Source organism: Artemia sp. Qi Xiang Cuo, chromosome 2 (assembly GCF_049724085.1).
Source record: "Artemia sp. Qi Xiang Cuo chromosome 2, ASM4972408v1, whole genome shotgun sequence".
In the NCBI taxonomy this organism is placed as follows: Eukaryota; Metazoa; Arthropoda; class Branchiopoda; order Anostraca; family Artemiidae; genus Artemia; species Artemia sp. Qi Xiang Cuo.
This window is the reverse complement of record NC_142795.1, coordinates 40,698,946-40,725,320: the sequence shown is the minus strand read 5'-3', so window position 1 is coordinate 40,725,320 and position 26,375 is coordinate 40,698,946. Positions and strand designations below refer to the sequence as shown.

The window sequence follows — 26,375 nt, the reverse complement described above, 5'->3', positions numbered from 1 at the left end:
TCAAAAAGCATTTCAGAGCAAGTTACTTTCTCAATGTCCCTTCTAAACCCATTTTCCAACTTGAAGTACCCATCTTTTTCACTCACAACTTTACTTTACAGCTTTTTGGATACCTAAACACCAAGAAATACTTTTCAAAAGGCATTTCAGAGCAAGTTCCTTTCTTAATGTCCGTTCTAAACCCATTTTACAACTTGAAGTACCCATCCTTTTCACCCACAACTTTACTTTACGACTTTTTGGATACCTCAACACCAAGAAATATTTTTCAAAAGACATTTCAGAGCAAGTTCCTTTCTTAATGTCCCTTCTAAACCCATTTTCCAACTTAAAGTACCCATCTTTTTCACCCACAACTATACTTTACAGCTTCTTGGATACCTCAACACCAAGAAATACTTTTCAAAAGGCATTTCAGAGCAAGTTCCTTTGTTAATGTCCCTTTTAAACCCATTTTCCAAGTTGAAGCATCCATCCTTTTCACCCAGAACTATACTTTACAGCTTTTTGGATACCTCAACACCAAGAAATACATTTCAAAAGACATTTCAGAGCAAGTTCCTTTCTTAATGTCCATTCTAAAACCAATTTAAAAGTTGAAGCATCCCTCCTTTTCACCCACAACTATACTTTACAGATTTTTGGATACCTCAACACCAAGAAATTCTTTACAAAAGTCATTTCAGAGCAAGTTCCTTTCTTAATGTCCCTTCTAAACCCATTTTACAACTTGAAGTATCCTTCCTTTTCACCCACAACTATACTTTACAGCTTTTTGGATGCCTCAACACCAAGAAATACCATTCAAAAGACATTTCAGAGCAAGTTCCTTTCTTAATATCCCTTCTAAACTCATTTTCAAACTTGAAGTACCCATCCTTTTCACCCAAAACTTTACTTTACAACTTTTTGGATACCTCAACACCAAGAAATACTTTTCAAAGGACATTTAAGAGCAAGTTCCTTTCTTAATGTCCATACTAAACCCATTTTACAAGTTGAAGTACCCATCCTTTTCACCCACAACTTTACTTTACGACTTTTTGGATACCTCAACACCAAGAAATATTTTTCAAAAGACATTTCAGAGCAAGTTACTTTCTTAATGTCCCTTCTAAACCAATTTTCCAACTTGAAGTACTCATCCTTTTCACCCACAACTTTACTTTACAGCTTTTTGGATACCTCAACACCAAGAAATACTTTTCAAAAGACAATTCAGAGCAAGTTCCTTTCTTAATGTCCCTTCTAAACCCATTTTCCAACTTGAAGTACTTGAAGTTTCAAAAGACATTTCAGAGCAACTTTTTTTCATAATGTCCCTTCTAAAACCCATTTTCCAACTTGAAGCATCCATCCTTTTCACCCACAACTTTACAGCTTTTTGGATACCTCAACACCAAGAAATACTTTTCAAAAGACATTTCAGAGTAAGTTCCTTTCTTAATGTCCCTTCTAAACCCATTTTACAAGTTGAAGCATCCATCCTTTTCACCCACAACTATACTTTACAGCTTTTTGGATACCTCAACACCAAGAAATACTTTTCAAAAGCCATTTCAGAGCAAGTTCCTTTCTTAATGTCCCTTCTAAACCCATGTTCCAACTTGAAGTACCCATTCTTCTCACCCACAACTTTACTTTACTGCTTTTTAGATACCTCAACACCAAGAAATACCTTTCAAAAGGCATTTCAGAGCAAGTTCCTTTCTTAATGTCCCTTCTAAACCCATTTTACAAGTTGAAGCATCCTTCCTTTTCACCCACAACTTTATTTTACAGCTTTTTGGACACCTCAACACCAAGAAATACCTTTCAAAGGCATTTCAGAGTAAGTTCCTTTTTCAATGTCCCTTCTAAACCCATTTTCCAACTTGAAGTACCCATCCTTTTCACCCACAACTTTACTTTACAGCTTTTGGATACCTCAACACCAAGAAATACTTTTCAAAAGACATTTAAGAGCAAGTTCCTTTCTTAATGTCCCTTCTAAACCCACTTTACAAGTTGAAGCATCCTTCCTTTTCACCCACAACTTTACTTTACAGCTTTTTGGATACCCCAACACCAAGAAATACCTTTCAAAAGGCATTTCAGAGCAACTTCTTTCTTTATGTCCCTTCTAAACCCATTTTCCAATTTGAAGTACCCTTCCGTTTCACCCACAACTTTACTTTACAGCTTTTTGGATACCTCAACACCAAGAAATACCTTTCAAAAGACATTTCAGAGCAAGTTCCTTTCTTAATATCCCTTCTAAAACCATTTTACACGTTGAAGCATCCATCCTTTTCACCCACAAGTATACTTTTCAGCTTTTTGGATACCTCAACACCAAGAAATACTTTTCAAAAGACATTTCAGAGCAAGTTCCTTTGTTAATGCCCCTTCTAAACCCATTTTCAAAGTTGAAGCATCCATCCTTTTCACCCACAACTATACTTTACAGCTTTTTGGATACCTCAGCACCAAGAAATACCTTTCAAAAGGCATTTCAGAGCAAGTTCCTTTTTTATTGTCACTACTAAACCCATTTTACAAGTTGAAGCATCCATCCTTTTCACCCACAACTATACTTTAGTACCCATCCCATCCTCTGAAATGCCTTTTGAAAGGTATTTCTTGGTGTTGAGGCATCCAAAAAGCTGTAAAGTATAGTTGTGGGTGAAAAGGATGGATGCTTCAACTTGGAAAATGGGTTTAGAAGGGACATTAAGAAAGGAACATGCTCTGAAATGACTTTTGAAAAGTATTTCATGGTGTTGAGGTATCCAAAAAACTGAAAAGTATAGTTTTGGGTGAAAAGGATGAATGCTTCAAGTTGTAAAATGGTTTTAGAAGGGACATTAAGAAAGGAACTTGCTCTGAAATGCCTTTTGAAAGGTATTTCTTGGTGTTGAGGTAACCAAAAAGCTGTAAAGTTCTGGGTGAAAAGGAAGGATGCTTCAACTTGGAAAATGGGTTTAAAAGGGACATTAACAAAGGAACTTGCTCTGAAATGCCTTTTGAAAAGTATTTCTTGGTGTTGAGGTATCCAAAAAGCTCTAAAGTAAAGTTGTGGGTGAAAAGGATGGGTACTTTAAGTTGGAAAATGGGTTTAGAAGGGACTTTAAGAAAGGAACTTGCTCTGAAATGTCTTTTGAAAAATATTTCTTGGTGTTGAGGTATCCAAAAAGTCGTAAAGTAAAGTTGTGGATGAAAAGGATGGGTACTTCCAGTTGTAAAATGGGTTTAGTACGGACATTAAGAAAAGAACTTGCTCTGAAATGAATTTTGAAAGGTATTTCTTGGTGTTGAGGTATCCAAAAAGCTGTAAAGTAAAGTTGTGGTGAAAAGGATGGGTACTTCAAGTTGGAAAATGGGTTTAGAAGGGACATTAAGAAAGGAACTTGATCTGAAATGCTTTTGAAAGGTATTTCTTGGTGTTGAGGTATCCAAAAAGCTGTAAAGTAAAGTTGTGGTGAAAATTATGGGTACTTCAAGTTGGAAAATGTGTTTAGGAGGGACATTAAGAAAGGAACTTGCTCTGAAATGCCTTTTGAAAGGTCTTTCTTGGTGTTGAGGCATCCAAAAAGCTGTAAAGTATAGTTGTGTGTGAAAAGGATGGATGCTTCAACTTGGAAAATGGGTTTAGTAGTGACAATAAAAAAGGAACTTGCTCTGAAATGCCTTTTGAAAGGTATTTCTTGGTGCTGAGGTATCCAAAAAGCTGTAAAGTATAGTTGTGGGTGAAAAGGATGGATGCTTCAACTTTGAAAATGGGTTTAGAAGGGGCATTAACAAAGGAACTTGCTCTGAAATGTCTTTCTTGGTGTTGAGGTATCCAAAAAGCTGTAAAGTAAAGTTGTAGTGAAAATTATGGGTACTTCAAGTTGGAAAATGGGTTTAGGAGCGACATTAAGAAAGGAACTTGCTCTGAAATGTATTTTGAAAAGTCTTGCTTGGTGTTGAGGTAACCAAAAAGCTGTAAAGTAAAGTCGTGTGTGAAAAGGATGAATGCTTCAACTTGGAAAATGGGTTTAGAAGTGACAATAAAAAAGGAACTTGCTCTGAAATGCCTTTTGAAAGGTATTTCTTGGTGCTGAGGTATCCAAAAAGCTGTAAAGTATAGTTGTGGGTGAAAAGGATGGATGCTTCAACTTTGAAAATGGGTTTAGAAGGGGCATTAACAAAGGAACTTGCTCTGAAATGTCTTTTGAAAAGTATTTCTTGGTGTTGAGGTATCCAAAAAGCTGAAAAGTATACTTGTGGGTGAAAAGGATGGATGCTTCAACGTGTAAAATGGTTTTAGAAGGGATATTAAGAAAGGAACTTGCTCTGAAATGCCTTTGAAAGGTATTTCTTGGTTTTGAGGTATCCAAAAAGCTGTAAAGTAAAGTTGTGGGTGAAAAGGATGGGTACACAAATTTACTTTACAGCTTTTTGGATACCTCAACACCAAGAAATACTTTTCAAAAGGCATTTCAGAGCAAGTTCCTTTCTTAATGTCCATCCTAAACCCATTTTACAACTTGAAGTACCCATCCTTTTCACCCACAACTTTACGACTTTTTGAATACCTCAACACCAAGAAATATTTTTCAAAAGACATTTCAGAGCAAGTTACTTTCTTAATGTCCCTTCTAAACCCATTTTCCAACTTGAAGTACCCATCCTTTTCACCCACAACTTTACTTTACAGCTTTTTGGATACCTTCAGGTTAATTTAGGTTAGGCTAGGTTAGCCTACGTACGCGCGCGTACGTAGGCTAACCTAGCCTAACCTAAATTAACCTAACATAATCTAACCTAACCTAACCATACACCTAACTTTTTGCCTGTCTCTCACCTAATCTAATCTAACCTAAGTGAAGCGTACGTAGGCTAACCTAAGGTAACTTAACCTATCCTAATCTAACCTAACTTAATCTAGCCTAACCTAACCTAACCATACTTGCCGGAAAAAGTTAGTTTAGGTTAACTTATCATGAGCGCTCATGATAAGTTAACCTAACCTGACTTAAACTCTTCCGGGAAAATATTCACAACTAGGGTATAACTTTTCTATATCTTCAATGGAAAAATTTAGAATAGAACTTTAAATTTCTTTGTGTCTTTGTGAAATAAATAATGGAAGTGGAAGATTTTTGTTTTCTCTGGAGAAATTAGAATTGAAGTGTGTTCTTTGGTAAAGTTCAGAAAAGAACTTGAACTTTTCTATGTTCTATGAAAAATTTGGAACAGTATTTTAAATTTTGTCATCTCTTTGAGAAAAATCTGAACTGAAGTGGAACCTTTTTACATTATTTGGAAAAAATAGAATTGATCAATAACTAATTTCTTTTTATTGAGAAAATTCAGACTAGAACTTGAACTTTTCTTCACTTCGTTGAGAAAATTTAAAATTGAAGTAGAACTTTTTATCTTCAAGGAAAATATTCACAACTATGGTATAGCTTTTTCTATCTTCTACGGAAAAATTTCAAATAGAACTTTAAATTTCCTTGTGTCTTTGTGAAATTAAGAACTGAAGTGGAAGATTTTTATTTTCCCTGGAGAAATTAAAATTGAACTGTAAGTTCTGTATTAAAATTCAGAAGATAACTTGAACTTTCTATCTTCTACGAAAAATTTGGAGCAGTATTTTAAATTCTTTCATCTCTTTAAGAGAAATCTGAACTCATGTGGAATCTTGTCTGATATTATGTCGTGTAAAAAAGCTATAAAGTTGTGGGTCATAAGGATGGAAGCTTCAACTTGTAAAATGGGTATAGGAGGGACATTAAGAAAGTAACTTGCTCTGAAATGCCTTTTGAAAAATATTGCTTGGTGTTGAGGTATCCAAAAAGCTGTGAAGTATACTTCTGGGTGAAAAAGATGGGTACTTCAAGTTGGAAAATGGGTTTAGAAGGGACATTAAGAAAGTACTTGCTCTGAAATGCTTTTTGAAAAGTATTTCTTGGTGTTGGGGTATCCAAAAGCTGTAAAGTAAAGTTGTGGGTGAAAAGGAAGGATGCTTCAACTTGTAAAATGGGTTTAGAAGGGACATTAAGTATGGAACTTGCTCTGAAATGTCTTTTGAAAAGTATTTCTTGGTGTTGAGGGATCTAAAAATCTGTAAAGTAAAGTTGTGGGTGAAAAGGATGTATACTTCAAGTTGTAAAATGGGTTTAGAAGGGACATAAAGCAAAGAAGTTGCTCTGAAATGCCTTTTGAACGGTATTTCTCGGTGTTGAGGTATCAAAAAAGCTGTCAAGTAAAGTTGTGGGTGAAAAGGATGGGTGCTTCAAGTTGTAAAATGGGTTTAGGAGGGACATTAAGAAAGGAACTTGCTCTGAAATGCCTTTTGAAAAGTATTGCTTGGTGTTGAGGTATCCAAAAAGCTGTAAAGTAAAGTTGTGGTGAAAATGATGGGTACTTCAAGTTGGAAAATAGGTTTAGAAGGGAGATTAAGAAAGGAACTTGCTCTGAAATGCCTTTTGAAAGGTATTTTTTGGTGTTGAGGTATCCAAAAAGCTGTAAAGTATAGTTGTGGGTGAAAAGGATGGGTACTTCAAGTTGGAAAATAGGTTTAGAAGGGACATAAGAAAGGAACTTGCTCTGAATAGCCTTTTGAAAAGTATTTCTTGGTGTTGAGGTATCCAAAAAGCTGTAAAGTATAGTTGTGGGTGAAAAGGATGGATGCTTCAACTTGTAAAATGGGTTTAGTAGTGACAATAAAAAAGGAACTTGCTCTGAAATGCCTTTTGAAAGGTATTGCTTGGTGTTGAGGCATCCAAAAAGCTGTAAAGTAAAGTTGTTGGTGAAAAGGACGGGTACTTCAAGTTGGAGAATGGGTTTAGAATGGACATAATGAAATGAAGTTGCTCTGAAATGCCTTTTGAACTGTATTTCTTGGTGGTAAGGTATCCAAAAAGCTGTAAAGTGAAGTTGTGGGTGAAAAGGATGGGTACTTCAAGATGGAAAATGGGTTTAGAAGGGACATTAAGAAAGGAACTTGCTCTGAAATGGCTTTGGAAAGGTATTTCTTGGTGTTGAGGTATCCAAAAAGCTGTAAAGTATAGTTGTGGGTGAAAAGGATGGATGCTTCAACTTGGAAAATGGGTTTAGAAGGGATATTAACAAAGGAACTTGCTCTGAAATGTCTTTTGAAAAGGTTTTCTTGGTGTTGAGGTATCCAAAAAGCTGTAAAGTAAAGTTGTGGGTGAAAAGGATGGGTACTTCAAGTTGGAAAATGGGTTTAGAAGGGACATTAAGAAAGTAAGTTGCTCTGAAATGTCTTTTGAAAAGTATTACTTGGTGTTGAGGTATTCAAAAAGTCGTAAAGTAAAGTTGTGGGTGAAAAGGATGGGTACTTCAAGTTGGAAAATGGATTTAGGATGGACATTAAGAATAGAACTTGATCTGAAATTACTTTTTAACGGTATTGCTTGATGGTTAGATATCCAAGAAGCTGTAATGTACAGTTGTGGATGAAAAGGATGGATACTTCAACTTGGAAAATGGTTTTAGAAGGGACATTAAGAAAGGAACTTGCTCTAAAATGATTTTTGAAAGGTATTTCTTGGTGTTGAGGTATCCAAAAAGCTGTAAAGTATAGTTGTGGTTGAAAAGGATGGATGCTTCAACTTGGAAAATGGGTTTAGAATGGACATAAAGAAAAGAAGTTGCTCTGAAATGCCTTTTGAAAGGTATTTCTTGGTGCTGGGGTATCCAAAAAGCTGTAAAGTAAAGTATGAGGGCGAAAAGGAAGGATGCTTCAACTTGTAAAATGGGTTTAGAAGGGACTTTAAGAAAGGAACTTGCTCTGAAATGTCTTTTGAAAAGTATTTCTTGGTGTTGAGGTATCCAAAAAGCTGTAAAGTGAAGTTGTGGATGAGAAGGATGGGTACTTCAAGTTGGAAAATGGGTTTATAAGGGACATTAAGAAATGAACTTGCTCTGAAATGCCTTTTGAATGGTATTTCTTAGTGTTAAGGTATCCAAAGAGCTTTAAAGTAAATTTGTTGGTGAAAAGGAAGGATACTTCAACTTGTAAAATGGGTTTAGTAGGGCCATTAAGAAAAGAAATTGCTCTGAGCTGCCTTTTGAAATGTATATCTTGCTGTTGAGGTATCCAAAAAGCAGTATGGTAAAGTTGTGGGTGAAAAGGATGGGTACTTCAAGTTAGAAAATGGGTTTAGAAGGGACATTAAGAAAGGAACTTGCTCTGAAATGGCTTTTGAAAAGTATTTCTTGGTGTTGAGGTATCCAAAAAGCTGTACAGTATAGTTGTGGGTGAAAAGGATGGATGCTTCAACTTGTAAAATGGGTTTAGAAGGGACATTAAGAAAGGAACTTACTCTGAAATGTCTTTTGAAAAGTATTTCTTGGTGTTGAGGCATCCAAAAAAGCTGTAAAGTATAGTTGTGGGTGAAAAGGATGGATGCTTCAAGTTGGAAAATGGGTTTAGAAGGGACATAAAGAAAAGAAGTTGCTCTGAAATGCTTTTTGAAAGGTATTTCTTGGTGTTGAGGTATCCAAAAAGCTGTAAAGTATAGTTGTGGGTGAAAAGGATGGGTACTTCAACTTATAAAATGGGTTTAGGAGGGACATTAAGAAAGGAACTCGCTCTGAAATGTCTTTTGAAAAGTATTTCTTGGTGTTGAGGTATCCAAAAAGCTGTAATTTAAATATTGTCGGTGAAAAGGATGGGTACTTCAAGTTGGAAAATGGGTTTAGAAGGGACATTAAAAAAGGAACTTGCTCTGAATTGGCTTTTGAAAGGTATTTCTTGGTGTTGAGGTATCCTAAAAGCTGTAAAGTATAGTTGTGGGTGAAAAAAATGGTTACTTCAAGTTTGAAAATGGGTTTAGAATGGACATTAATAAAGGAACTTGCTCTGAAATGTCTTTTTTAAAAATATTTCTTGGTGTTGAGGTATCCAAAAAGTTGTAAAGTAAAGTTGTGGGTGAAAAGGATTGGGTACTTCAACTTGTAAAATGGGTTTAGAATGGACATAAAGAAAGGAACTTGCTCTGAAATGTCTTTTGAAAGGTATTTCTTGGTGTTGAGGTATCCAAAAAGCTGTAAAGTATAGTTCTGGGTGAAAAGGATAGGTACTTCAAGTTGGAAACTGGGTTTAGAATGGACTTTGAGAAAGGAACTTGCTCTGAAATGCCTTTTGAAAGGTATTTCTTGGTGTTGAGGTATCCAAAAAGGTGTAAAGTAAAGTTGTGGGTGAAAAGGAAGGCTGCTTCAACTTTGAAATTGGTTTTAGAATGGACACTAACAAAGGAACATGCTCTGAAATGTCTTTTGAAAAGTATTTCTTGGTGTTGAGGTATCCAAAAAGCTGAAAAATATAGTTGTGGGTGAAAAGGATGGATGCTTCAACTTGTAAAATGGGTTTAGGAGAGACATTAAGAAAGGAACTTGCTCTGAAATGCCTTTTGAAAGGTATTTCTTGGTGTTGAGGTATCCAAAAAGCTGTAAAGTATAGTTCTGGGTGAAAAGGATGGATGCTTCAACTTGGAAAATGGGTTTAGAAGGGACATTAACAAAGGAACTTGCTCTGAAATGCCTTTTGAAAAGTATTTCTTGGTGTTGAGGTATCCAAAAAGCTGTAAAGTAAAGTTGTGGGTTAAAAGGATGGGTACTTTAAGTTGGAAAATGGGTTTAGAAGGGACATTAAGAAAGGAACTTGCTCTGAAATGTCTTTTGAAAAATATTTCTTGGTGTTGAGGTATTCAAAAAGTCGTAAAGTAAAGTTGTGGGTGAAAAGGATGGGTACTTCAAGTTGTAAAATGGATTTAGGATGGACATTAAGAAAGGAACTTGCTCTGAAATGCCTTTTGAAAAGTATTTCTTGGTGTTGAGGTATCCAAACAGCTGTAAAGTAAAGTTGTGGTGAAAATGATGGGTACTTCAAGTTGGAAAATGGGTTTAGAAGGGACATTAAGAAAGGAACTTGCTCTAAAATGCTTTTTGAAAGGTATTTCTTGGTGTTGAGGTATCCAAAAAGCTGTAAATGATAGTTGTGGGTGAAAAGGATGGGTACTTCAAGTTGGAAAATGGGTTTAGAAGGGACATTAAGAAAGGAACTTGCTCTGAAATGTCTTTTAAAAAGTCTTTCTTGGTGTTGTGGTATCCAAAAAGCTGAAAAGTATAGTTGTGTGTGAAAAGGATGGATGCTTCAACTTGTAAAATGGGTTTAGGAGTGACAATAAAAAAGGAACTTGCTCTGAAATGCCTTTTGAAAAGTATTTCTTGGTGTTGAGGCATCCAAAAAGCTGTAAAGTAAAGTTGTGGGTGAAAAGGATGGGTACATCAAGTTGGAAAATGGGTTTAGAATGGACATAAAGAAAAGAAGTTGCTCTGAAATGCCTTTTGAAAGGTATTTCTTGGTGTTGAGGTATCCAAAAAGCTGTAAAGTAAAGTTGTGGGTGAAAAGGAAGAACTCTTCAACTTGTAAAATGGGTTTAGAAGGGACATTAAGAAAATAACTTGTTCTGAAAAGATATAATAAAGCCTTAAAAAGTATTAAAAAATGGGGGCTCCGGGGCCTTTGGGACGGGGGGGCCATTTGGGGCGCCGGGGGACCTTTGAGGACCGGGGGCTTCCGTCGGGGTTGGGGATAGGGGGATCGGAGCCCTTTGGGGTTGGGGTAGAGGACCTCACGACACTGTTCAAATGGAACTTGTGTATTATAACGACCACAGAGTTTCACCCTCAAATCCTCTTCTAAAACCTCTTCTAAAATCATCTTTTAAAATGTCTAAAACGGTTTTGCCCATTTCAACTTGTAAAATGGGTTTAGGATGGACATTAAGAAAATAACTTGTTCTGAAAAGATATAATAAAGCCTTAAAAAAGTATTAAAAAATGGGGGCTCAGGGGCCTTTGGGACGCCGGGGGGCCCTTTGGGGCGCCGGGGGACCTTTGAGGGCCTGGGCCTTCCGTCGGGGTTGGCGATAGGGGGATCAGAGCCCTTTGGGGTTGGGGTAGAGGACGTCACGACCCTGTTCAAATGGAACTTGTGTATTATAACGACCACAGAGTTTCACCCTCAAATCCTCTTCTAAAACCTCTTCTAAAATCATCTTTTAAAATGTCTAAAACGGTTTCGCCCATTTCAACTTGTAAAATGGGTTTAGGAGGGACATTAAGAAAATAACTTGTTCTGAAAAGATATAATAAAGCCTTAAAAAAGTATTAAAAAATGGGGGATCAGGGGCCTTTGGGACGCCGGGGGGCCCTTTGGGGCGCCGGGGGACCTTTGAGGGCCGGGAGCTTCCTTCGGGGTTGGGGTAGGGGGATCGGAGCCCTTTGGGGTTGGGGTAGGGGACCTCACGACACTGTTCAAATGGAACTTGTGTATTATAACGACCACAGAGTTTCACCCTCAAATTCTCTTCTAAAACATCTTCTAAAATCATCTTTCAAAATGTATCTAACTGTTTCGCCGAAATAATTCCCTAAAATGTCTAAAACGGTTTCGCCCAAATAACCCCTAAACGTAATTTCTGCGTGTTCCTTTTATTTTTGGCTTCCCTGCGCTGTCATATTTGAAATTACTAAGAAACCCTTTCCCGCGTTAATCTCTTCATCTCTAAGATCAAAACATTCGCCCGGAGTCAATTCTCCTGGAAGAACTCCAAAGACATAATTAAACTTCGCCCCGGAGACAATTCTCCTTGGAAATACATCAAAGATACTAATAAACTTTGCCCGGAGACATTTCTCGGAAACGTGTTCTCCCTGAGGATTCCATGCCTATATTTGGTGCCCCGTCGGACTGACAGCACAGGTGTTCTCCCTGGGAACTCTTTGCCGAAATATGGTGTAGGGTCGCGACTATAAGACCCCTTTCTACTAATATCACCCTTACAATCACTAGCACCCTGTTCACTTCGGAATTTCATAGGCATTAGCAGACAGGAAACACAAGTTAGGAAAACAGTTCTTACGAATAGAATGTAGTCATTTTATTCTTGTAACTTCAAAAGTAATACTTCAATAGTTCAGCAGGCTTCTAGTTTTAGACCAATAAAAATGGACTATAATTTATACAAACTAGCTCTAAGAGAATATAAACATAGCAACAATGTAAAGCGTTAATATTTTATTTTTCTGGTGGTATCGGCTACTTCTATTTACAATACTAAGAAATTGTATACAAAGAAAGCTGACCAAATTTTGATAATCACAACGAGTTCTTATTAAAAAAAACCTCATAATAATCAATTTTACATTCGAGAACAAGTTTTTTTTAATATGATAACACTTAAACTGTTATTGAAAAAAAGATAGTTAATAAAAAAAAAACTTGTAAAAAATTTAAATACAAAAACATAGTTTTAGCATCTAAATTTAGTCTGTGGATAGGAAAACATCGATACCTAACATCCCAATGAACCAATAAAGTACAAACCTTTCTCGGCTTCTTTAATTTGAGAAATGAGCCACATTTTAAAGCCAGGAATCGGTGATAGCGTTGAGAATACTTTAACATTAGGCATCTCTTGCTGGATTTCATGAACAACTCTCTTAATCAAGTAAGTGCCCAATTCAATTCCCTTAAAAACGAAAGTTTGGAATGAAACAACGAAAAGAAACCCTATATTTAGCTTTAAAAGCTACAATGTTAATGGAAACCAAATGAAAATGAAAACTTTACCTCATTAAGTTTAAAGCTTTGAAACAATGTGAGAGGAAGAAACGTGGAATTTTCTCAAAATATTAAAGAACGCAGCTTATCTTTTCTGGCAACGAATAAAATGTCAACGAATAAAATGATATTTACAGAGAAAAATTACGAACATCTCAATGCGTGAGAGGGCGGGGGGGGGGGGGGTGTGGAGGTAGTAATCTCAGCGATTATTCACTAGCAAAGGAAATGACACCTGTGCTAGAATCAGCGATTTACGAGCTGTTCATAAGTGGGAGGGGGCTGAACTTTTTCAGGAATATCAACACGGTATTTTTAAGTCCTAATGTCCTAATTGTGTGGGAAAATTGAAACCGTTTGCATATTGCTTCTTAAGAGGCATCAATGGCGGGGCGGTATCCCCCCCCCCTATTTAAAACTACTAGCAATTCAAAATGTCTTTTTTTGGTATTGACTCTTAAAAATTGAAAAAAATTGCCCTCCTAACCCTATATTTTGAAAAATATATTTTGAACCCTTCTCCCTACGTTTTCGTGAATTGACGTTAGTGGCCTCTTGGAAGGACCTCCCATTCACTTGCGGGTATGGTGGATGCATGCATGGTTATATTACAGGTATGGTACCCGTAAGTCGTGAAAGGTTGTTTTTATGGTCCTAAGTTTCGTACACACTCGCATACACCTAGTAATGGGCGTTTGAAATAAAATATTTATGGATCTACCGTGCCTGCACATGAATGGAAGGTCTTTCCAGGAGAGAGATACACGCCAATGATAAAAAAAAAACTTTTCTTATGGTTGGAGCGTACCCCCTCTTGGAAGGACCTCCCATCACGGCCAGACATGGTAGATCTATAACTTTTCAGTTTAATTTTCCGTAAAAAAAAAGCTCGTGAACGAGCGTATTCGAAACTTAAAATCGGACAATCTGAAATTCCTCCATTATTTCGCATCAAATTACCGACAAAATACTTAAGACATGCTTTTTTGGACGTTTTCATGTTTCAGACTTAAAACATATGTCAGTATCAAAATATTAAAACATATATCAAATAATGAAGGATCTTAAACCGAAAAGGCCAGCCATGACGAAAAACACGAAAGAGAGAAAAAACGCAATGAAAAACAACAAAACGAGACTGATCTAACTAATAAATTAATAAATTTTGCATTGGAGGAGTATTCAATTCTCTGCAGTTTTTGATGTTGTTTCCAAGTATTCAAATTGTAACGTAAAAAAGTGCGAAGATATATTAAAGACAAAAACACTTTGATTTGATACAAGATGTGACCTTGACTGGTTTGGATATTGAGATCATTATGATATTAGTTATCCTGGTAAATGAATATTCTCTTTATTTTGGTTTTAGAGGAGAATTTTACAAGCAGGTGTTATGTTTGCCTATGGGGGCATCCCTCTCTCCTCTGTTGGCAAATCTTTTCATAGATTTTATTGAAACCTCCGCTATGCACAGTTTTAGACTCTCCCCTTGTTTCTGGGGCAGGTTCATGGATGATGTAGTTTACATTTGGACACGTTTTGGATTCCTTAGACCTTTTCTGTAAACATTTAAATAGTTCTTAAAAAATATAAAATTTACAGTGGAGTTTGAAGACAATCACAAACTACCTTTTCTTGATATCTTGTTTATTAAAAGAGATTACCATTTACATTTCTCAATATACAGAAAGTCTATGCACAATGATAGATATTTAAATTTTCATTCGTGCCACCCTGTTTCGGTGAAACGAAAGGTTGTGATTTCACTAGTGGATAGAGCTTTCAGAATTTGTTCCCATGAATTTCTGGATTATGAATTGTTAGATTTGAGGGATATTTTATTTTGTAATAGTTACCCAATTAAGTTCATTGATAAAATAATAGAAAATAGACGCATTAAATATAATAGCAAGGTAATTGGAGTTTCGCAATCTTTAGAATTAAATGTGTCTAAAGTTTCATTTCTTTGCCATATGTACCTGGTTTGGGAGAGAAGCTTAAACAAATTTTGCGTAAATATAATATTGATACATATGTCTGTTCAATCGGTGAGACCAATAGGTCTTATCCTTAATTCTGGGAAGGATTTAACTCAGGTAAGTTTAGTAATTGGGGTCCATAAGATTCCTTGTTCTTGAGGGAAGTTTTATATTGGTAGAAGTCATCAACAATTTCTTGAAAGATTGATTGAGCATCGCATCTCAATAGAAAAAACTCTACAATTCAGTGAGCCTCCTGAAACCTTTGTTCCGGCTTTGGCAGAACATATTTTCTTTCATCCTGAAAATTTGGTACAATTTGATGAGGCCATGGCTATTTCTAATGATAAAGGTTTTTCTCAGTGGGTGAGGGAGGCTATAGAAATAAAAAAAAACATATGTTTGCTAATCTTTCAATAAACAGAGATACGGGAAATTTAAATATTGACCCAATTTATAATATTCTTTTGAAAAACGAATCAATAGTTAATATAGATATTAAGATTTTACAAATTCAACAGCAGACAAGATTACGTACCAGACCAAAAAGAATTGCTTCAATAATAGCTAACAATAGGATTATTTCCCAACAAAACAATTAACTTCATTTCCATTTTTATACTTTTTTACCCAGTTGCTTTGGTGTTCTCATCGAAGTAACTATTAATTTCTGTGACCTACGTGGATCAGCTGCAATAATTGTGTTTTATTAATATTGGTGGTTGTTTTATTTGTTTTTAGTTTATTTTAGTTTTTATCTTTGTTTCTAATCTTTGTTTACATACAGTCGAAATATCCGCGTCGTTTTAGTTTTTCACCTTTTATCTCTACTGGCCGCAATCTCGTTTTGTTGTTTTTTCATTGATTTTTTCTCTCTTTGTTGTTTTTTTATATCAAATAATATTTCAGACTTAAGACTTAAAACCTATATATTGCACAAATACAAACTTCTAAGCATGAAATTTATATTTTAATTTAATCTAGATGCTTTTAATAAAAATAACTATGAATACAAGCACATCTTTATAATAATACAATCATAAATCAGGCTGCTTCAACATTGTTATTTCTGATTCTCTACTTCTCTATTTAATCTGTGCCCGGAATAAGAAAAGGTTACTAAATGTTAGAATGTTACTGTTTTAATCACCACTAAATTTAAAACTATAAAAATGTGTTTTATTTTTATTAAAAAAAAAAAATTGCTTGTTGTTTGGCAAAACTATAGACAATTTCTTTAAGGGTTTTAAACGGTTTAGGCCGTGTTTGCAAAGTACTATATTTGCGATTATTTACTACGTGATGCAAAAGGTTTTATCGCCAATTTTACGGGAGAATGGTAAAGTTTAGGGAGTAAAAATAACCTGTCCATATTACTGGTTTTCCGACAATATACATTTTAAAACCCATTATGGTCGGCTGAGAAGTTCAGGCATGAATCCTTCACATAGACATATATAGGTTTATATATATATTATAGAAAAGAACCCGAATCACGAACTCTTTGTCTTGCAAAACGCCCTCTCTGCCGGTATTTCTTCCAAAGCCCCCCTATTCTGCCAAACTTTTTTCAACTGCTCGGCACCTTAGCTACTCTACTTCTTACTTCATCTGTGCATTTACCATCTTGCTAATAATGCTACCTTCGCTAGTGAAGCTATGGAATTAACCGATTTTCTCTTTACTTACCATCACCTTTCCATCCTCATCTATTCCTAGTTTAACAGACCTTAACCTCTTTACATTGATTTTTATGGCTATTATAGGAAAACCAGGCTTTTATAGTTTTAAATTAGCGGCGATTAAAACTTTGAGTCACCAAGGTAAATTACTTTTTATGGGTAAAATATGTAGCTTTCCAGGATATATCTACTGTTCCGTCCTAGTACTACTAGTACACTCTAGCCATCCCCCTTCCTCCAGAAAAAAAGAAACTTAAATTTCCCTCTATTTATGGACACTTCTTATTCATATTATCAAAAAGAATTATTATTACCCGACCCCCAACCACCCAAAAAATTTTAACCCCCCCCCCCACAGAAAAATCCAGCGTATGTGCCTGATTTCATTTGACCGGTTAACTTTTTACTGTTATCCAAACAGAGTCCTTCCTCTTTTTTCTTTTTTAATTACGCAAAATCTCAAGTAGTAGGTTACTGTAAATGATTGCTAAATGATTGAAAAGCTGGTTCATGTATTGATTAAATAAAAAAACAAGTTTTTTTAACTGAAAATAAGGAACGACGTTAAAACTTAAAACGAACAGAAATTATTCCGTATATGAAAGGGGCTGTCCCCTCCTCAACGCCTCGCTCTTTACGCTACAGTTTTTTATTGTAAAAAAAAAAGAATAGAGTTGTGAGAAAGTCAAACTTTAGCGTAAAGAGCGAGGCGTTGAGGAGGGGACAGCCCTTTTCACATACGGAATAATTTCTGTTCGTTTTAAGTTTTAACGTCGTTCCTTACTTTCAGTTAAAAAAACTTGTTTTTTTTAATTTAATTTTTTTACGTTTTTGAATTAATGCAGATTTTGATTTTGGCTCACCGTACATGAATAATTAAAACAAAATTCGCATATTCATTTTACTTTTATTTGGTTAAATGGCCTCCTCGAAAGTTGTTTAATTTTGTTTACGAACGTTTTTATTAGTAAAAAATATACGTAACTTACGAATTAACTTACGTAACGAACTTCTATATTCATGTATTTTTAATACGTATATTAGGGGTTAGGTTCGCCCCCTAGTCAATACCTTGCTCTTTAAGCTTAAGTTCGAATTTAGTTCCAATTCTTTAAAAATGACCGCTTAATCCCAAAGGCCGTTAATTATAATAAATATCTATTATTAAAGTCCTAAAAAATATTTGGCTTAAAGAGTAAGGCTTTTAATAGGGGGTAAACCCAATCATCTGAGTCATATTTTCTGCTCGTTGAAATATTTGATGTTGCTGCTTACTTTCGTTTGAAAAACTTTTTTTTTTATTTAATTTCGTATCTTTTTTTAAATGATGCTGGGAAATCCGGCGTCCCCGTCATAGCAATGTCCTTTCCCCATGAAAACTTCCTTCATGGAAAGATCCTCCCACATAACCCCCGATCCACCCCCCCCATTACCAGAAAAATCCCCCCCCTAAAAACGTCTGTATGCTTCCCAATAACCAATACTATATGTTAATATTGGGTAAAGTTCATAAATTTCAGCCCTCCCCCCGGGGGCTTCGGGGGATTTAGTCATCCTAAAAGACATAGTTATCACATTTTCGACCATGCTGAACCAAATGGCTATCTAAAAATTTTGATCGGGTGACTTTGGGAAAAAATGAGCTTGGAAGGGGGCCTAGTTGCCCTCCATTTTTTTGGTCACTTAAAAAGGCACTAGAAATTTTAATTTCCGTTCCAATGAGCCCTCCTACGATATTCTAGGACCCCTGGGTCGATACGATCACCTCGGGAAAAAACAAAGAAAAAAAAATATAAAAAAATAAACACGCATCCGTGATCTTTCTTCTGGCAAAAAATGCAAAACTCCACATTTTTGTAGATAGGAGCTTGAAACCTCTCAGTAGGGTTCTCTGATACGCTGAATATGATGGTGTGATTTTCATTAAGGTTCTATAGATTTTAGGTGGTCTTTTACGCTTTTTTCTAAAATCAGGAAACTTTTCTCAGGCGCGTAACTTTTGATGGGTAGGACTAAACTTGATGAAACTTATATATTTGAAATCAGCATTAAAATCTGATTCTTTTGATGTATCTATTGCTATCAAAATCCTGTTTTCTAGAGTTTAGGGTTCCCATTGAGTCGGGTCGCTCCTTGCTTACAGTTCGTTACCACGAACTGTTTGATTTAATGCCAAGTGTCTGTAGATAGCATTAATATTTAACAACTTTTCAGGACTTAGTAAAACAGAAACATAGCAAATAGTAAAAGATAAATTCCTTACTTGAAGTCCTCTTTGTGTCGAAGTAATCGAATAGAAAATAGCAGAGTTTGAAGATCTTACATCTTCTTCGGGTTTAAAACCTGTAGATGAAATAACGGAATCCACTAAAGGTAAGAAAAATATTAGTTTCAAAACCTTCTTTAAAACTCTAAATTTAAACCAAGTTTTCACTTTTATCTTTTCTTGCTAGTAGAAAAAAAAACAGAAAGGGACAAAATTCATACTTCGGCAAAGACTTCCGCTAAGCCATCCTCACTGCTAAAAAAAATAGTGAACAAAGAATATATGAAACAAAAAAATAATAAGCTGTCTTTCTGCTTAGGTGCCGTTTACTTCAGAAGGTTAGTTTTCTTTCTTTCATACTTGCTTACTGATACTTAGATCCTCCTACACCAGGGGGCGCATAGGGCAACGACGGTTGACTTCCAACTTGGCTGATCTTGTGCCAAAGACCAAGGTTCATTCAGCGTGGTTAGGGGTCTCGTCACCTCTTTCTCCGGGGTTCGACCAATTGTGCTGCGTTGGTCGTCCAGCCCTTCAAATGCCGGGTGGGGTCCAACACCATACATCATGTGGGAAGCGTCCTTCGCTCATGCGGGTCATATGCCCCCGGTACTTCCAACTTCTCATTCTGATCTCGTCGGTCACCAGTGGTTGTTCGGTATCTGCCCTTATCTGGGCATTCGTCACTCTGTCGGTCCAATGTATCGCAAGGATTTTACGTAGGCAATTGTTCTCGAAGTTGAGTAGTCTTTTCTCAGTATTATTTGAAAGGCTCCAAGACTCGCATCCATACAAAAGTACAGAGAGTACATTACTCCTAAACAATCGCAATTTCAACTTCTGAGAGTAGTTTCTACATCTCCACATGTTCTTCAGCTGAGAAAAAGTTCTACCTGCATACGCTATGCGTAGCAATGCTCTGATCTCTTCTATATCAGTGCCTTCATATCGAATGCCAGCTGCAAAGGTCGTCACGACTCCGTTAGACATACTTCTCGTTTTATCAACATTAATCTTCAGGCCAACAGGGGCAGCTTTCGCTGCTAGTTCATTCAGATTATTTTGAATGTCCTCTTGGCAGTGAGCCGCGAGAGCAATATCTTCATCGAAATTCCAGTCGTGTATTTGACACTCGGGGCTTAGTTGTATGCCTCCTCTAAAGTGGCAAGCTCAAAGCACAAAGTCTATAAGTATTCCGAATAATATTAGAGATAGTAAACATCCCTGACGTACACCGGACTCGACAGGGAACCACTCTGACAACCATTTCTCCGTCTGGACTGCACAAACCTGTGCAGCATACAGGGCTTTGATCATATTCACAATTTTCGGAGGCATTCCATATGCTAGGAGAATTTTCTTCTTTTTTAAGCAGTGAAGAAAACTTAGAGAAAGTCAATGCCGATACATCTGCTTTGTCTTCTTCTTTCTTTCTTTTTCATCGGCTAAAAACCACCCTCATTCCGATTATGTCTTTTCCCTATTTGTTTTTCTAAGAAGCACATACTTTCAAAATCTAGTTCACAAACTTACAGCCATTATTTTTTTTTTGCTTTGTTGTGGTCATTGCGGAAGCGAGTGGTACCAAAAACTAAACGTCTGAATTCAAATAGCATATCTGTTGGGATCACTGAACAGGTGGCAACACTACATCTTCCCCCTTAAATTTTCTATTCAAAATTTTACCTCAAACGACATTGTTGTTCATCTTTTTCACTGAAATTCTTAACATTATTATGTGAGTTGGCCTAAATGGCAAATCCAGTTAATCAAGAGCGCAGTTGGGTAATAGACAACTTCGAGTTGATTAATCACAGAAACGATGGACTTGTATGTTGTCGCTTTACGTGGTATTCTGTTTCGAATGCTGATAATGGTGACAGTGACATCGTTCTTCGTAGCTGCTAATACAGCACGTACACTGAAACACTGACAATTTTTGGAATTCCGCACGACATTTGAAAAAACCCTTTGAGTCAATATATCTTTGGTTGATGTCATCTTGACGAAGTTTGATACATTGTGTATATGTGGCGATTGTCATCTTCCCACTCTCAATGCCCAGCAAATGTTTGCAAGAACGTTTCTTTTTTGGCACATTGGTATTTTCATTGTAGAGATTATCTTTTTGTAGAATTTGAGCTAGATCGGAGACAAAAATGGGCCAATCCCTAAACTCCCCCAACCTTCCCCCCACACATAAATTTGAAGTTACTATGGCCCTAGGAACATATCCCAAAAGAATCAAGTCAATCAGCCCAAGACAACACATGACAACTCCCCAGGATTTCGTGGTGACCGGATGAATTGCCTGGTTATGCACAAAGAATAAATATCCATCTGTTCGTTATTAGAGATATTGGGCCTCCTTCCCTCAGAATTTGTGTTTCGTTTTTTTTTCGGCGCATTGGCATCTCCTTTGTAGAGGTTGCCTTCTATTAAACTTCACCTTGATCGGAGACAAAAAGGCTCCTCCTCTTGGCCTTTCCCCCAGCCAAAAAATTCCTTAACTAAGATCTCTGCGAGAGTGTACTCGACAACAGTCCAAAGTTTCAACTGTTAAAAGTGCCGATTGCATGAATGGTTTAGTAATGTATAAAGGAAGGAAGCTAGTTATTAACTAATATAAGACAGGTTATACGTTCGATTTACCCAGGAGATTTACAGATAATTACCTTCGACTTACAGATTATACCCTGGAGAAAAAGGCTACAGGAACAACTACTTGAAATTCGCTATCAAATAAAGAGATATAAGATAATTATAATGCTTCTGCAAAAAGAGTGATTATTTTCAAGAAAAAGGCTACAATCCTCCGATACATAAAAAATTAGATATATATACATATATCTAATTTTGTATGTATCGAAGGATAGTAGCCTTTTTCTCAAATTATACAATTTGAAACTATTTTTGTGTGTTATTCTCCCTTTTGTTAAGTGAATGTTAATTAATGGTACTTTTGTTAGGTGATATCCCAAAAAATAAACATTTATAAGATTTTAATTTACTTTGCTTAAGTAACTGAGTTAAATAAAGTAGTTGCCCAAGTCCAACTGCAAATATTCAGCTAATAATAACAGCTAATTATTAATAATATATAATTAATATTAAAAGCTAATAAACAGCTAACATTAAGAAAGAGGAGGATATACACAACCCATCAAACCTATTATGAATTTTAAGTTCAAATGCAAAGTCACAGTAAATTTTCATCCAGATTTATAAAAAAACTTAAAATAACGGAACCTCAGAATCCTTTACTTTGGGCGAAATTCTAGTTATCAGGTTGAAATTCTAAAGTCTAATCATGTGTGTCAACATAAATTATTTCATGTTTTGACTATAATTTCGTAGAAAGCGCAAGTGATGTTTTGTGTAATAAAATTATAACCAGAAAGAGTGTCGCTTAACGACATTTGTGATCTGGTTCTGGAGACCTTGGTTAATTTTCAAGCATCAATAATTACGTTTGGTAGTTTTAATTATCGCTAAAATGAAATGACAAAAATTACGACTACTTACCTGACATCATTTTAGGTGTTTGTACAATTTCCCTCATCGAGGATGGTATGTTATCCGTCAGTGCCACATGAAGGATCACAATTGGTTCACTTGGCATAGCATTGTGAGTGAAAACAAAACACCTCCTATAAGCACCCACTCGTCTTTTCAAATCAGTCCAGTTCCTTATTGGATGAACTGCTTCGTATTCAGATATCTATACAGAAACACGGAGTCCAAAAAGACTAATATATATATATATATATATATATATATATATATATATATATATATATATATATATATATATATATATATATATATATATATATATATATATATATATATATATATATATATATATATATATATGTATATCATTGTATATATATATATATATATATATATATATATATATATATATATATATATATATATATATATATATATATATATATATATATATATATATATATATATATATATATATATATCAAAATATGGAAATCAAGAAATAATAGATTTTACTCTTCATTCTTGGGATGTGGTTAACTTTTGAATGTAGACACATAATCTTAAGTTCTTTTTTAGAAACGCTTCACAGCACCAGGCACGTTAAGAGCCCGATATACAATTTTTTTTACAGAGCTTACTTGGTAGGATTTATACATGTCCCCGTATTGAAACATTGATTGGAGGAGTCAAACCGATGAATTTGATCAAATATTTGTACTAAGTCCCTTTTTGTTAAATAATTATAAATAGGGCTTACAAAATATTTTTTGTAAAGACCCAGGGAGTCAGTTCTAGATGCATGCTCAACGCCAGACAGAACTTATTCTTATTTTCTCTTTCGAGTAGTCAGGCCAAGTTGATTACCCGAAATAGTCTTTCCTTTATAGAGAATTCTGGATAGTCTTTCATTTAGAAACAACTTGAATGTATTAAATGACCAAAACAATCAAACATCACATATAATTTCTTCCCTGCACATAAGGAATTTGAAAGGTATAAAACAGGTCAACAAGAAGAGGATGTGAGAAAAATCTCGGACTGATTCTGCGGTTAAGAGAATAATTCTACGGTTAAGCACTTTCGACATGGACCCAGTTAGGAACAGTGTCTGTAAGAGCTTCACGATGAAAAAGTACAAATTACATTGCATATCGCTTAAGCACTTGGGGATTTAATAAAGGATTTCAGTCGGATGTAAAAATCACGACATTTTAGCGGAAAAACACACATGTGCGAGGCCTATTGATGTTCCAATTAAATTTATTTCCAATTGGACTTGCTTCTACTGACTGGAAATGCAAATCACTGCAGAAACTTTATTGTGTCAATTTTCATATTGAAAGCAGCAAAAACGTATTAACGCAATTTGCTACGCTAATTCCTGACACTTGTCTTCTCTTTCTTCATGCACAGACTTTCTACAAACCCGATTTAAACAAGAATTACAAAAAAATATATACATATAAGCCTAAAAGACAGGCGAAATCTTTTTTATAAAAGCTTCCCAACCATTGATGATATCCCCTTCCTTTTCTTATGGCAGCCGAGATGTTTGAAACCTAATTCTACAAATTAGAACACCTTTTCTTACCTTTTCTAGCATTTCACAAGGAGACTTCCATGTAATTATTTCCAAATTGAGAAATCCCACCGAGAACCAGAGCACCAACAGGTCTCTCAATGCGTTATTCATAGACCGCAAGCTCGGCAGCAAGTCGATTCCACCGTCCTCTCGAGATATTGAACACTAAATCAAATAGAACAGGTTTCAAAACTTCAGGACAAATTTCCCATATCAAACGTAAGATAATTATGACCTCTAAAATGAAAAATAGTTTTCAAATATAAACAAAAAAAAAACTATCAGTCTATCCTGGTTTAAAGCAGTTTGAACTCGTATCTGTATTATTTGCCTTCAGCGAAGTAGTATTGCATAACATGATGATGTTTCCCGGGATTTTGTTCTGCTCTGTTTAAATAATTAACCTGACAAATTAGGTTTCTATCATAGCAGCAGTTTAGTCACCTAGTCTGTATGCCAGCAAAGCACCGGCCATAATGTATTTTGACCAATCCAGCAAAATACAACAAGCACCCTAGTGGAAGACATAATCTCAAATGAAGGGATAACCTTATTAACTTTCTTTGGATATTCAGCAGCGAACTACGAAGTTCTATTACGCTAGTATAAGTTTTTGATTTTCCAGTAGATTATATTAAGGGCAAACATTACATTCTTATCAGAAATCGCACTAAGAGACAAATTAGATGCGTAGCTACACAAGTAAGGGAGTGGTAGGCGGAAGCACTAGCCCCCTCTTGGCGGATCACCCGCCCCCCTCTTGTTAGAATACATTGTTATATGGTATATGGGGGTGAGTCAGTCAGTTCTCTGGTCTCTTATGCCTTTAATTTGTTGTTTTTTTTTTGGGGGGGGGGGTCGTGTTTGGTGGATGGACTGAGCAGGACAAGGTCAAACATGTTGAATGCTGAGAATTGATGAGTTGTAAACGAGTAGGGGTGGTATATTTGCTTATTAGTGATTTTTATATTATAGTTTTTTTTTGTTATTTTTAGACCTAATTGGGGTAGTGATCTCCTTTACAAGCTTAGCTTCTGGATTTTGTTATTTTTGGTTGATGAATAAACCCTAACTTAACTTTAAAAAAAAATACCAGAAATATCCATAAATTGTAATATTTTATAATATTCGGTAAAAACAACAATTTTCGGACAAGAAAGCCAGCTTCAATTCCCTCACCTGGATGTATGTTTTAAATATGTTCCCCTTGGACAAATACCTGCACACATCCTTGCAGGTAAGTAGGATGCTGCGGAAAGTTATTATTAATAAACCCCAAAGGGACTACACTACTGTAAAATAAAAGCAGCCCCTAATCAATTTTAAATTCGTTCCACGTGTACTACATGTCAGTTGGCAACTCGATCTTTAATTCAAAAAACAGGTTGAGGAGGTACGCTACACTTGTATATCAACAGAAATTTTATTTTTTGCTTTCTGTATCACAAAAACAGAAAAGTACAAAACTACAAAAAAAGACCAAATTATTTGCTGGATATGTTAGGAGGTCTGATCCAACAATGAAACAGGCATTTACATGCAACACAAATAGGATAAATTTGTTTGAAAACTGTCACATGTCATTGGAGGATGAGCCCACTATTCCTCCTGCCCTAATACTTCATCTGTCAAAGCCCAATGTCAAAACCGTAACACAAATATTCGTAGTAGAGGAAACATTTATGGATAGCACAATATTAATTTATAAAAAATGATGCTTAAACCAAGTCAGCTTGTCTAAATTAGATTAATAACAGTTAAGGGAGTAAAGACTTACAAGTAGATCAGCTCTCATGTCAACCAAGAACTTGACACCTCCATCAATTTTTCCAATTTGTGCAAAAATCCAATTATATTTTGGGCTCAGTAGATCTTTCAACCTTTCTTCTAGTCTCAGAAGGGCCATGATATTATCTTCCTATCAACGAATATAAGGAAAGGATAATGGCACAATTTAAGTCCAATGGCAAAAAACTTGTTCACACGATTGTTATTTTATATCAGCTTCACACCAGAAATTATAATGCTTCAACAAAAAAAATGACTGTTTTCAAGAAAATGGCTACAGTCCTCCAATACAGACATAAATAGATATTTGTATAGTTTCAAAACTATTTTTGTGTGTATCTTAATACTTCATTTATATATCGAGATTATGGTATTTTATCTTACAAGATTTTTTTTAATTTGTCAATTGGGGGAAAAAATCCAAGCGGAATTTTCAATACACCAACCTCAGCCATGCTTGAACATTATCTGCTTGGGATAAAGTTATTACATTTAAAATTCCCTGGGGTAAAAAAACCTCATCATCAAATTTCAGCTTGATTAGATCTCGTCTTCTATGCTTTTCAAAAATAACGCACAGTGATTTATAATCAACTGTATGATCCCTATTATAATAGATTTTTCTTTGCGTTTGCATCTACAAGCAAGTGTTAACAGGTTTTGACATCCGGGTGTTCATTTGTTGCGAAGCTTGACATGTAAAATCCACAGAGTTAAAAAGCTCCCTTTGGTTTTCCTGCAAGAAGCAGACCTAATTTAAAACTTCTTTTTTTTATAGGACCTTAACTACAGTAAATTTATATCCAGTGCCGTCTCGTACAGTGGCAAGCACCTATGCTCATAAAGTCAAAAGTCTTGGATTTAAATACTAGGCTAGGAAATTTTTCTTATCTTTTGATTAGTAAAATGTCATATTTAAAAAATGGCGAAT

General features: G+C 35.5%; 1 protein-coding gene across 9 annotated transcripts in view; it reads right to left on the bottom strand.

Moving 5' to 3' along the window:
- Positions 1-26,375, bottom strand: part of LOC148955231 (malonyl-CoA decarboxylase, mitochondrial-like) — a 65,601-nt gene that overhangs the window by 28,913 nt on the left and 10,313 nt on the right. For 8 of the 9 annotated variants that reach the window (XM_089101001.1, XM_089101057.1, XM_089101017.1 and 5 more), the window contains 5 exons: positions 25,434-25,574; positions 23,666-23,821; positions 22,081-22,276; positions 18,553-18,656; positions 12,392-12,536 (listed from right to left, as the gene is read on the bottom strand). In XM_089101001.1, the coding sequence (XP_088957127.1) occupies positions 12,392-12,536; positions 18,553-18,656; positions 22,081-22,276; positions 23,666-23,821; positions 25,434-25,574 (742 nt within the window). The remainder of the gene's footprint in view (positions 1-12,391; positions 12,537-18,552; positions 18,657-22,080; positions 22,277-23,665; positions 23,822-25,433; positions 25,575-26,375) is intronic. The other variant, XM_089101065.1, reaches the window with a different exon arrangement.